The 13,423-nt window shown below is 50.6% G+C and overlaps 1 protein-coding gene across 1 annotated transcript; it reads right to left on the bottom strand.

The window, feature by feature from the left end:
- Nucleotides 1-10,520: 10,520 nt before the first annotated feature.
- LOC108864082 (uncharacterized) lies at nucleotides 10,521-10,937 on the bottom strand. Its single transcript, XM_018639020.1, has one exon. The coding sequence runs from the start codon at nucleotides 10,935-10,937 to the stop codon at nucleotides 10,521-10,523; it is 417 nt and encodes a 138-aa protein (XP_018494536.1).
- Between the last annotated feature and the right edge of the window lie 2,486 nt (nucleotides 10,938-13,423).

Here is a 13,423-nt window from a genome sequence, read left to right as displayed (position 1 = left end):
CTCTCCCGCCTTCATGTTCACCCCAGGTGTAGGAGGTGGTCTTCTCAGGTCTGGTGTCCCCGACACAGGCGCAATTCACGAAGCCATGGAAACACTGCCACTGCTGGCGCGAGTAGTATGCTTCGCCCACTGGGGTGCGCGGAAGTGCTTGATTTTGCATCACATCGAAAGCCAGCGTGACAACGTTTCCGTTCTGCTCTTCTTTGAGCAACGTGAAGAACTTCTTTGCTTGCATGCGATGGACCACTTGATCAGCAACGATGAGTTTCTTCTTTTCCTCATCGTGCTCGAGATTCAGTTTCTCAGCGAAGTTCGTGCACGTTGAACAGACGTCAGTCTTCGGTTTCCCGAACGCGAGATTGTATTCGGCCACGGAAACGCGGTAGTACATGTCGTAAAAGACTCCGGAGGTCGGATGCTTCTGCAGGAACAAGGAGTGCATTTTCGCGAAGCTCAAGTCGCTCGACAAAAACTGACGGTTTTTCGCCTTGGCGCGAGCGTAGTGAGAGTCCTTGCATCGGAAGCTCTCGACTTGTTCTCGAATTAGGTTCTTCTTGCTTTCGCTTTCGACAGAAGAGCGAGCGCCACCCCTGCGCTCGAGGCGAGGCTCTTTCTCTTCCATTGCGAACTTCACCAGCTTCTTAACTCGCTCCCTGCCAACGCAAAGTATGCTGCTGAATGTCGCAGCGCAGACTTGTATCTTCGTGGTTGTTGAGATCGGGATGGCGTATTTCGCGGTGAAGTTCCTAGTCTTGGGCTTCTCGCATCGAGGTGTCGTTTCACCGATTGTACACAGACGAGTGAGGTAACGAGAGCATCTTGACGGACTTTGTTCGCGTCACGATACATAACAGAATGCACGTCGCGGACTGCATCTTCAGTGATTCGCGCGGCTTGGCAGATCTTCGAGCTGATGGCATGTGTGACGAACGGACCAGGTCCGCTGCGCAACTACACAACTCAAACACACATCTCAAACACACACGAGCTAGTTGGGGATCGAAATGCAGTTTGGTGGGGTAAACATCAAGAGCTCAGCATTTTCAGTTCTCAGGGAACAGCAGTTCCCTCCCTATTTATTTGTCATGTTAGTCATTATATCGATATGTCAATATATTTCAGTTTCATTAATTATTCAATAAACGATCTCTAGGAGACGGGAGCGCAACCCAGATCACAACCAGCCGCATCGGCCTCTTCCTCCGAGCGGGCTCTCAGCAGCCAGCTGTGGGACTGTGCGCGGAGCGGTTGAGAAACAGCTGAACAGAGAATGACAGTCGGCGCCCTAGCGGCAGAGAGAAGAAACATTCAGTAGCAAGTGCAGACTCGCGTACGACGGCCACGCCCGCCTCGTACCGAGTTCTAGGAACCTCGAGGTTTGAACCCTCGGGTCCTCTCTCTCGCGAAGTCAACCAGGTTGATGTCACTACATCACCTGAGTTCAGAAGTGTAGCGCATCCCGTCTCCAGGAGAAATTAGTGAATCCGAACAGTGCCTTCATTGTTCCTCCAGGAGTGGGTGCCACAATTTTGGTGTCAGAAGTTCAAGGAACTGCGCCCGAGTTCACGTACTCCGAGGCCAGCCTCCATCCCGACCAAGGGTCGTGCCACAGCACACCCGAGGAAATCATCGCATACTCATCTAATCCAAGTGCACGTCAGGAACGTGGCCACATCCACCGTGCCTGGAAAAGAGAAGTCTTGCTGTTCTTCAAGGAAAAATCGATCCGAATGCCCTCAGGAAGTGAAAATCCTCCCCGAAGCATCATCCAGGACAACCCCGAGCGGGAAAAACTCCAGAACAGATCAGATTCACCGATCGCCATCAACACCTCTGCTAGGCCTAATCAGTATACCATCACATCCCTCGCCTGATCAGTAAATCATGAGTGACCCTCCGCATCAACCCAGTGGGAAAATGTCCCAAGAATCGTTTGACCGTGAAAACTCAGCCTTCCTAGCGGATCAATTCCGAAACATAAGAATGGACAGCGCCCCTACGGACAGCGACGATGAGGAAACCTTCCGCAGAGCCGGGGCGCTGCCACGGAGACGACAGTCGATCCCAGGGAGTCAACAAGAGAACAGAAACCCGCAGAGTCCAAGGGCACAGGTGTCGAGATCAGCCGAAAACCTGGCCCACCAACCCCAGAGGCTCGAGACGATCACTCAAACCCAACACTCGACGAACAGTTCACAAAACAGGGTGAGAGGAAAACTAAGCTACCTCAAATCCCGCATCGAATTCTTCGTCCGAGAGACAGAATCGTTTTTCGAGGACAAGAGTGACCTGAGGGACTCTCTGGAACAGACAGACCGTCTCAAGGAGACCCTCACCGAACTCTTTCCCCTATGGATAACAGCGGCAGAGACCCTCATGGAATCGACAACGGAACCCAGTGAAGAACTCCTCAGAGACTGCGTGGAGACCGAAAGCAACATAAGGAGATCCCTCAGTTACCTCAAGAGACTTCGGGTCTTCATAGTCAACGGTATCGGAGACTCAACAGAATCGACATTCAACCGATCAAGGATCGTTCCTCGAATCTCACCGCAGGAACCGATCAGAGACCCCCCGGACACAACAAGTGCCCTAGTTTCCTCATTACGACAAAACCCGGCAAGAACAGCAGCTGCGGAACCGAACCAGAACCCACCGATCCGGCCCAGCGCCCAGCTTCCTCCACCTCATCAGAACCAGGAAAACGGAGCACGTCCATGGCGAACGTCCACTCAAATAGATGACCAGGTCAGGGGTGGTCTCTCGGCTGAACAAGCGCCTTTCTCAGAAACCCCTCCCATTTCTCACACCGCACAAATGCCACCACAAGAGCAAACCCCCAGCCTGGGTGATCCAAACATCAACCACCAGGGATCCAGCTCATCAACACCCCAGCCGGCACCTCCAGAGAAAATCAAGGAAAACAGTTCTTCGACGGAGGACCCAAACAGCTACCTCTCGAAACTCTCGAAAAACTTCAAACTGCCCCGATTCAACGGAGATGCCAAGGGCTACAGAAAATTCATGGACATGTTCGACACATTCGTCCACGAACGGAACATCCCAGACCTCCAGAAGGTACTTCTCCTCCACGAAGCCCTCAGTGGCAAGGCCTTCAGCAGTGTCAAACATCTCAGTGTACGGGCGAAGAACTATCTTCCCATGAGACAACTCCTGGAAAGACTCTTTGGCCGAAAGAGCATGGCGGAGGACAGTCATCTCAGGGAACTGGACCGTATCCTGTCATCCGGAGGGGACATCAGAACCGATAAGTTACCCTCCTTCGTAAATTCGATCTCCCAGCACAAATCCAGCTATGCAGAAGCTTCGGTCCGCGGCGGACGAGACCACGCTCCCCGCCCACACTACGGCCGGCCTCAGCCACCACGGCTCCACAGCTCCCAGAATCGTCACCGCGACTACCCAGAGAACTCATCTTTCGAGAACACGTCGAACAACTTCCATATTACGGCGTCGACGGCGAGAACACCTTTCAGGCCGACCGCCCCAACACCACGCAGAACACAGGTCACGCCCTGTATCTTCTGCGAGGCAGATCATCAACCATTCAAGTGCACGGCACAACTGACCCTCCAGGAGCGGCTGGACAGAGTGAAATCAGCGGGGGCATGCATGAGATGCCTCAAGCTTAACCACCTCGCCAAGAATTGCCGAGGAGGACCCAAGGTCAACTGCAGGTACTGTAACTTCAAACACTACGCGATACTATGCAGCAAGGCGCCGATCAATGTCAACACCCCGACAACGAAGAACACCCCGGTAAACATCGCTACCGAGACAGGAAGGGACCCCACCTTCCTTTGGACCGCTCACGTCATAGCGGAAAGCCGGTCAGCCAACAAGACATGCCGAATCCTCATCGACCCAGGGTCGGAGTCCTCACTCATCACCGCCGCCATGGCCCGCTCCCTTGGCTCAGAGCCGACAGAACACGTGAACATGGCAATGTCAACAGCAGGAGGTCAAATCACAAACATCTACAATTGCGGGGTCCACGAAATCACACTGCGAAGCAGATTCACCCCGAAAAATCACTCAGAGTGAAGGCGATTGAGCTCAGCTGCATCTCGAAAACAAGGTTCCCAATAATGAGAGAGAATTTCGGACTCTCCCCAGCAGCAGACCAGACAGAGAAAAACGAGTCGGAATGGGTCGATATACTCCTCGGAGTGAAGAACCTCGCCAACATCGGATTCTCAAACCCAAGAACATTCGATAACATCTTCGCATTCGAGACGATATTCGGATGGATCTTCGGGGGCTCTGAGGGAGCAACGAAATCCGAAATCCACCTCCCAAGATTCTGTGGTTTTATCGCAGCACAGCCGAGCACCTCAATCACAAGCGACGACTCAACATCCTCCCACCAGATCACACACGGCAAGGCCAAATCATCATCAACCAACCGGGACAACACGATGAATGATATCGAATGCCTGTGGAAATCAGAAGATCTAGGATTAGAAGACGAATCATCAAGCGAGTTAAGGGAGGAATAAAACAGCCTCAACAAAGCGCTGATCGAACACCTCAAAAAAACGACGCAAAGAGACAGCTCAGGGCGATACATACTCAGGCTCCCGTTTCGAGACAACCTCAGAGCTCTAGGAGATAACGAGAACCTGTCCCGCTCCCGCCTACACTCCTTCCTCAACAAACTCAGAGCTGATCCCGCCAAACTCAAGGCAGTGGACGATGAGATCAAAGGCTACATCGACGCCGGATTTGCGGAGGAAGCACAACCGAAGACAAGCCAGCAGCTGGCACACTATCTCCCCATCCAGGCGGTTTTCAAAGCAAACCCCGAGGCTCCCTCCGGAATCAAAACGCGAGTAGTCAAGGACGCAAGCGCCAGACGCTCAAATGGAGCAGGGTTAAACGACGTTCTTCACCAAGGACCCAACCTGCTCCCGAACATCCTGAAGGTTATCTTCAAGTTCCGTCAGTACCGATACGCCATCACAGCAGACATCGAGAAAGCCTTTCTCCAATTCAGGATCGCACAGGAGGACAGAACATTCCTCAGATTTCTCTGGCCATTAGGGATATCAACCAACGAGAACGCGAAGACGAAAGAGTTTTGGGCAACCAGACTCGATTTCGGCCTCGTATGCTCGCCATTCTTGCATTGCCAAGGGCTACGACTCCACCTACATCACGCACTAGAGAAGTACCCATCGGATCGCGAATTCATCCAAGAGATAATTGATAATTTCTACATGGACGACATTCCAGGAGGGAGTAACGATATCCAGGATGCGAGATACAGAATCCGACTACTATTCCAGATCTTCCAGGAGGCACACATGCCACTAAAGAAATGGTCAACGAACAGCCCAGAGCTGGCAGAGTTCATCAGAAGCCACTCACCAGTCGAAAACCCAGCCAGTTCCGGTCAGGAAAACTCGAAATTCCTGGGCGTTCCCTAAAACCAGACAACAGACATGCTATCCGTACCAACATCAAAAGCGATCAGCGAGCTTCAGTCGGGCGAACCTTCAAAAAGAAAGCTCCTTAGGGGACTGGCTCAAATTTCCGATCCATTAGGGATAACGGGACCAACCACAATAAATTCCAAAATCCTGCTCCAGAAGCTGTGGAAATCAAAACAAGGTTGGGACACGCCGTTAGACGAAACATACAAGAACGAGTATGCGGAATTCATCACGAGACTGTCTCAGGGACAGACATCGATCGAAAGATTAATGCTGCACGCTTTCGCCGATGCGAGCTTGACAGCCTACGGCTGCGTCATTTACCTGCGAGAAATTTTCGACAGCGCAGTACCAAGGGTTCATTCCTTAACGGCGAAGGGGAAAGTAAGCCCAGTCAAGCCGATGTCAATCCACAGACTCGAACTACTAGGAGCTCTGTTATCAGCCAGACTGGTGAACACCATCACAAACCTCATGGATTTCGAAATAGATTCAACCCACCTATATTCGGACAACTCCAGCGTTTTGGGCTGGGTGAAATCATCACCAGTACGCTGGAAACCTTATGTAGCGAACAGGATTCGGCGAATTCACACACTCGTCGGCCAGGTCGAATGGAGCTACGTTCAATCAGAGCACAATCCGGCCGACCTCGTTTCGCGCGGAGCAGACATATCAACCGATCCAAACAGAAGCCTCTGGCTCAAGGGGCCGCGCTGGTTGAGTCATCGGGATCAGATCCCCACTTAACTTCCGCCGAACCTGAAGATCGACACATCCTCCAAGGAATTCAACGCCGAACGCCGACAAAATGTCGCCTGCATGGTCACATCGACCACCTAACGCATCCAACAGGGGTCGATTTTCTTCGAAAACACGTTTTCCTCATGGATCAAAGTGATCCGATTTTGGGCTCTGATGCAGAGAATGTCGAAGAAAGCACAGCAAGCGAAATCTCGAGTTGCTCAGGGCATCAAATTCCAACGACATCCACAACACACCGGAAAACTGACTTTCGACGCCGAAGAAATGATCGAAGCAAGGCTTTCGCTTCTCCAACTGATCCAAAAAACCTACTTCAAGGAAGAATACGAAAATCAATGCTCGAACATAAAAAAGAGCCATCAACTCTATCTGTATAACCCACACTTCGAGGAAGACGGTCTCATTCACTGCGAGTCCAGACTCACCAGGTCATCGCACTTCTCCGATGCCCAGAAAAATCCGATCATTCTCCCAGGGAGCTGTCATCTGTCGAAACTAATCGTACAAGATATTCATGAGAGACAATGTTTCCACTCAGGGGGGATGAATGCTGTCTTACAAATACTAAGACAAGGCTTTCTTCTCATCCACGCAAGAAAAATCATACGACGCGTAATCAGTTCATGCGCAACCTGCAGACTCTTTCACGGCGAGGCCACAAGCCAACCAACCCCACCCCTACCAGCGTTTCGCCTCGAGGAAGCACCCCCCTTCACCAACACAGGCTGCGACTTCGCAGGCCCATTCAGATACAAGAAAGAATCAGGAAAGTGGGGAAATGCTATATACTCCTGCTGACATGCAGTGTCAGCAGAGCAGTTCACCTCGAATTAACGTACGATCTCTCCACAGTGGAAGTCCTAGGGGCATTACAAAAATTCATTAATCGTTTCCCAGCCGTACGGACAATAACGTCAGATAACGGGCTATCTTTCCAAAGAGCAGCCAAAGAACTCAGAGTTCTTTACGAACATATCAGAAGCGACGAGGTCAAAAAATTCCTAGCCAACGCCTTCATCAAGTGGAGATTCATAACACCAAGGGCCCGATGGTTCGGAGCGTTCTATGAACGCCAAGTCCAGACGATCAAACGACCCCTGCGAAAGATCCTAGGGACAGCAATTCCACATTTCAGAGATTTCGAAGTAATCCTCAGCGGCATCGAAGCGATGGTTAACAGCAGACCAATTACGACCGTCGCCTCAGGGGCGGACGAAATTGAAGCATTATCTCCAGCAGATCTTCTTTTCGGATACAGAGGAGGAACGTTCCTTCCGGAACACAAGGCGAAACCTCAGAGGCGGATAGATCAAGACAAAATCATATTTTCCACAAGGTGGAAATACCAACAGCGAATGCTCAGCGCGTATTGGAAACGCTACCACGAAGAATACCTGCAATATCTGAAAACAGCACACAAGCAAACCCCGGCAAGGGCTAGGCCTAACCGTCGGCGAAATCTGCCTACTGCAAGGAGAAACCTTCAATAGAGCCCATGGCCACTCTGTCGAGTAATCGGATTTCCGGAAAACACCGACCCGAAAACGGCAAGATCATGCATCATAAGAACAGCGACGGGCCAGGTCCTCAATCGACCCATCAAGAAACTGTACCCAATCGACCCCCAATAGCTTCCCCAGCGACCACATACCAAATACTCGAAACACAAAATTTAAAAGTTAAAATTATAATTTTATTCAAAGGCCCAGGGCCATCTCACCAACATTGATACACTTCAAACAAAATTTAAAGGAGGGGGAAAACCCTCAAACGTCGGCGCGAGCAGCGCGCAACCTCGCAGAATACGCATTCAGTTCTTCCTGGCGCTCCTGATAAGTGAAAGCGACCAGAGGATGCCAATGGTCCAAGCATGGACAGTACATCGGCGGCGTCAGGAGCCCGGCTCCGGCAAACACAAGGTCGGGCAAATACATCATATGAGGGACCTGGTCCCGTGGAATCGAAACGGAAAGAACGTCCGTGTCAGACGCCTTTTTCAGCGCGCACAAGAATCGCTCCGAATACCACGTCGGAGGGACCACAAGAAATAGACGCCGGGGAGGTTCTAAACTCCCTGGCGGCAGTGCTGGTCGTCGGCCGTAGATCGCCTCCGTCGCCTTGCGATACGGGACTTGCTCACTCGTCAAAAGGCTCTTCCACATCAGGAGCGAGACCTTGTCTACGGTCGCACTCGTATGCAATTCCAGTCCAGGGGTGTCTTTTATGAGCTGAAAGGGAAACGAACGAGCCCTAGATCGCAGATCAACAAAAAACCCCGCAATAAAGAGATATCATCCAAGCAACACTACCTCGCTGTTAGGAATCCGAGAGGATCCCAGTGAGTGTTAGCTCACAGAGCAGTTGCTCAGTTCGGCAGGAGTCCGTTGTCCGGAGTTTAGAGTTGTTTCGGCACAATGTTCTGATGATCTCCGAGGGTCGAGGGCTGGCCGGGAAGGTGCTTCTCAAGAATGAGGACGCAAGGATTGCGTGTGACAGAAGAATCTGTGTCTGATGTTTATTTCAATGTGTCTTATATGCCGTCCGGGTTTCATAGACCCTTACAGTGGAAAACGGAAGGATTTCTCCAGAAAAAGACTATTCAGTCTTTTTCTGTATCAATTAGATCAGGGTTTCTTGGCTTACATATTCAAGTACAATTATCATGTAAACAAGTGTAATTAATTCAAAAGAGAACACTGACCTCTGGAAAACTTTTAAGACAGTAATGGGAATGACCTTGTTCACAGAAACAGAGGTGATTTCCCAACACTCGCGAGTGAGGATTCCCCTGGGGGATCGATGGTAGGGGTTTCTCACGGGAGCCATGTCCAACGCGAGCAAAGACGGCGACGGGCGACTCGTTCCTATGTTCAAGCAAGGCAGGGATCCAACGGACGAAGCCAAAGAATCGGAATCGTCTGATCAGCAGAGACACTGACGAACACTGAGCTCCAAGACTTTCATTCCCGCCGAGGAAAACCGTAACCCGACCACAGCGCCACCGTGAGCATGACAAGGTGGAGTGTATTCAAATCTCAGAGCGCGCGCGCCAATGGCCATAACTCACAGAATTTCCGACCCCTTCGGAAATTCGGGGGGGACTGTGACGAACGGACCAGGTCCGCTGCGCAACTACACAACTCAAACACACATCTCAAACACACACGAGCTAGTTGGGGATCGAAATGCAGTTAGGTTGGGTAACCATCAAGAGCTCAGCATTTTCAGTTCTCAGGGAACAGCAGTTCCCTCTCTATTTATTTGTCATGTTAGTCATTATATCGATATGTCGATATATTTCAGTTTCATTAATTATTCAATAAACGATCTCTAGGAGACGGGAGCGCAACCCAGATCACAACCAGCCGCATCGGCCTCTTCCTCCAAGCGGGCTCTCAGCAGCCAGCTGTGGGACTGTGCGCGGAGCGGTAGAGAAACAGCTGAACAGAGAATGACAGTCGGCGCCCTAGCGGCAGAGAGAAGAAACATTCAGTAGCAAGTGCAGACTCGCGTACGACGGCCACGCCCGCCTCGTACCGAGTTCTAGGAACCTCGAGGTTTAAATCCTCGGGTCCTCTCTCTCGCGAAGTCAACCAGGTTGATGTCACTACACCACCTGAGTTCAGAAGTCTAGCGCATCCCGTCTCCAGGAGAAATTAGTGAATCCGACCAGTGCCTTCATTGTTCCTCTAGGAGTGGGTGCCACAGCATGCGTGCAGCCTACACGCGGGATTTTCCCAGTGCCGTCATGCCGCGCTCTTTTCTTTTGATTCCTAGCCCAAGAGTCGCAATTCCACATTCGTTTCCGCCTGTAGTTCGGGCTGACACCCTTTCGATTCGCGCGCGTTCGATTTGAGAGCGCGTGTCGACGCTCGAATATCCGGAATTCGTCTTCCTCTGCCGCGATGCCTTAGCTTGGCATGGAGGACACCGATATTTCGAATGGCTAACCGCCAAGTTCCTACGCGCGCGGCGCCTCCCTCATCGCGCACATACATGAGTAAAGCCCGTACGTTCAAGCACCAAAAAATTAGCGGGATAAGCATTTAAAACAAGCAAAATAAGCATCCAGAATAAGCGATATAAGCGAAAATAGCATCCAAAATAAGCAATATAAGCGACATCAATTATCAAAAAATAAGCATCTCTATCAGGTAGAGTAAGCTCTGCAAGTCATGAGGGAGAGTTGGGGGAAGGTCACCGTTGGCTCGCAGAATATACGGATTACATGGAATGGAGTTACGTGGATGGATTGATTCGGCTTTTTATGCGAATTGAAGGAATATTCGACCTGCTCAACTAAGGATCCGTATTACAATTGATAACAAGAATCATTTTGAAATTCTCGAATGTGAGGCAGTGACGTCGGTCACTGAGGGTGTGTTTGAGCATTGAAAAACTTCTCTCTACATCCGTCGACGTAATCAGCGCGAAGCGGAAGGACGAGAGTTCTAAGGCGTTGTAAGAATCCATGCAATCTGCGATCCGGTGGCCCCGCAGGATTTGAGCGATTGAGCTCAGTTTGGCATAGTCTGGATTGTTCTGGATAACGAACTCGCACTTTTGGCTGACGCGAAGACCCACAGGGCCAGGGACTGCTTGGAGTTTTGCGATCGCTTCCGAGAAAGTGTCAACTGCTTGGGTGAGGGGCTTCGTCTGCTCCTCGAGCTGAGTAATCGCAGCGGGTAGCCAGCCGAAATTCGCTGTGAGATACATGCCAGGTCGTACTTCACTGAAGGTCTCTCCAGCAGTTCTCTGACCGCTTGGATACTGACAGCTTCATTCATATCGAAGCTCTCAACAACTTCCGCGAAGCTTTCGAAATTGACAGCATAGTGAGTGGCCGCAGTAATCCAGGTGCCGCATCTCATTAAGATAGGCTGAGGTGGCAGGGGAATCCCTGGTTGAGATTCCCGGAAGGCTGTTACTCTCGATGCTGCTATCCTGAAAATCTTCTTGCCGTTTGCCACAAGCCTGTCCACATCCGGGAACATGATTCGTATTTCCTCCGCTACGCGATGTAGGGCGTGTGCTGCGCAAGTTATATGCAGCATTTTAGGGAATATTACCTTCAGAGCTATCCCTGCTTTTCTCATATATGCCGCGGCGTCAGAGACCAGCAGGAGAGCGCGTTCCGTTTCGATTCCTCCCGGCCTTAAGAGATTTAGAGCATCGATGAGAACTTTCGAGACGGTAGAGCTATTTGTTTTCTCGAGGCTATCGGCATGAAAGAGGTAACAGCGACTGTCTGAAGTTACAAGAGTCCCAATGATGACATGCGCCACGAACCGTCCGGTTGCGTCGGTCGTCTCGTCGATGGAAATCCAGACGTTGTTGTTCGCTACGCGACTCCGGATCTGCTCGATTTTCCGTTCGTACACGTATCTCAGGTAGTTGAGCCGCAGAGTGACGGCGGACGGTATTGGCTGCTCAACATATTTCGCGAGGAAACTCCTAAGTCGAATGTCTTCTAATTTGTGCAGTGGTATGCCGGAAGAGACGAATGCCTGACATAGATCGAGACTAAACTGCGATAGCTTCCCAGATGCCTCTGACTCACTATGATCTAAGGACGAGCTCGTTCCATCGCTCACTAGAGCTAGATGCTTGGCACCCTGCACATGCTGTGAGACTGCAAATCTTTTCGCGCCCGAAACAGTCTTCTTGCAGGCTTTACAAAAGAGGTCTTCTCCCGATATTCAGAAAACGTCGCTTCCGAAATCACGAATGAAGATTTTCAACCTTTCCTGGACCGGTGCTGTTTGCTTCGGCATTTCACGAAGCCGTAGAGTTTGAACTTAGCTTGATAGGAAAAATCAAGGGTGATGGTGACGGTGCACTTCAGAGAGTGAGCTGTTCAGTCCTCTGTCACAGAGCTCGAGTGTGAAGCATTGAGAGCATCAGATCCCTCCAGCAACGGAGAGCTGCTGACGATCACATTTTGAGGTGCCACTGATGTCACTTGGAATCTACTTTGGAATGTCACCGTGAGCCGATCAGATTAGAGACGCGATGAGTCTTTGATCGCACATACAAGTCTACTTCGTCGCATTCAAAACCCCGAGCAACTGACGAATGAATGAACTGAATCTCATGGAAGACAGGAAGCCATCACGGAAGGCTTGCGGAACGTCCCTTCAAACCCAAATGCTTTCCATCCAATAATTATTATTGGGGAACACGCTCAGGCGACTACGCTATGATAGCTCATCTCCGCCGCTTATGAGCACAAGCATGCATTCCAAGCTTTTTCGCCGCTTTCTTCGGAAATATGCACTCTAAGCAATATAAGCATACTGGCTTGAAATAAGCATTTTAGACAATATAAGCGTAAGCGTACCAGTTATGGGACACTTTTCGTTCTTAGCGAATTCTAGAGGCGCGCTCAGCATGAAAGTGGGCTCGGATGACATGGAGATCGAAGTCTCGAGTCGAGCTGCCTATCTAAGCCCCGAAACTCGATGCCTCTGCTTCCAGCTCAGCTATCGGCAGTGATGAGATTCGACAGCAGAGAATTTCCAAATTGGCTCACTGAAAATCTAAGAGATTTCCCCAATTCCCTCTAGCTCTGATTACTGTTCTATTCAATTCATGATCGAAATAAGTTTCTGTTCATCATTGAGCAGGAGTTAAGTTCGTTATCCACCCGAAGTCAGATTTTTTTCGTGAAATTCGAATCAGAGACACGCTGACCGGTTTTGGGACACAACTGTGTCACTCGCGAATCTCGTTCTTGTTGTTGAAATTCGAGACTCGCGTCTGCTTCGGAGTAATTCAGAGCTTGAGATAATTAATGCTTTACTGAGAATATTGGTGTTGAATCGTTGGATGTGTCTGGATCGCGTCGAGCCTTCTTCGGGATGCCTACGGTTAGTTTTTCTTCGACCTGTCTTCTCTCTGGAGAAATTCTGGACCTCCTTAACAGTCGCTCTAGGAATGGGATTCCGATTATCCCCACGTTACAGGACAGTCATCACACCGATGATCAGCTCCAAAATGCTCTTGAAGCAGTGAGTAAAGGGATGAGTTTGAGGCGTTCGGAGCAGCGATACGGAGTCCCGAAATCAACCCTGTCGAGGAAGATCGCAAGCGATTCAAATCGAAGAGAGCGCCGTGGCCCAGAGCCAGTTCTGGGAGAGACCGATCAGGAGATCGCAACGTGGATTAGAAACATGGCCCGCATTGGCTTTCCGGTGACACGT

This window comes from Galendromus occidentalis, unplaced genomic scaffold (genome assembly GCF_000255335.2).
Source record: "Galendromus occidentalis unplaced genomic scaffold, Mocc_1.1 scf7180000077271, whole genome shotgun sequence".
NCBI lineage: Eukaryota > Metazoa > Arthropoda > Arachnida > Mesostigmata > Phytoseiidae > Galendromus > Galendromus occidentalis.
This window is presented reverse-complemented; position numbering and strand designations above follow the sequence as displayed.

Excerpts from the sequence above, each read along its gene's own strand:
- LOC108864082 (XM_018639020.1), bottom strand. The coding sequence starts at position 10,937 with ATGTATCTCACAGCGAATTTCGGCTGGCTACCCGCTGCGATTACTCAG.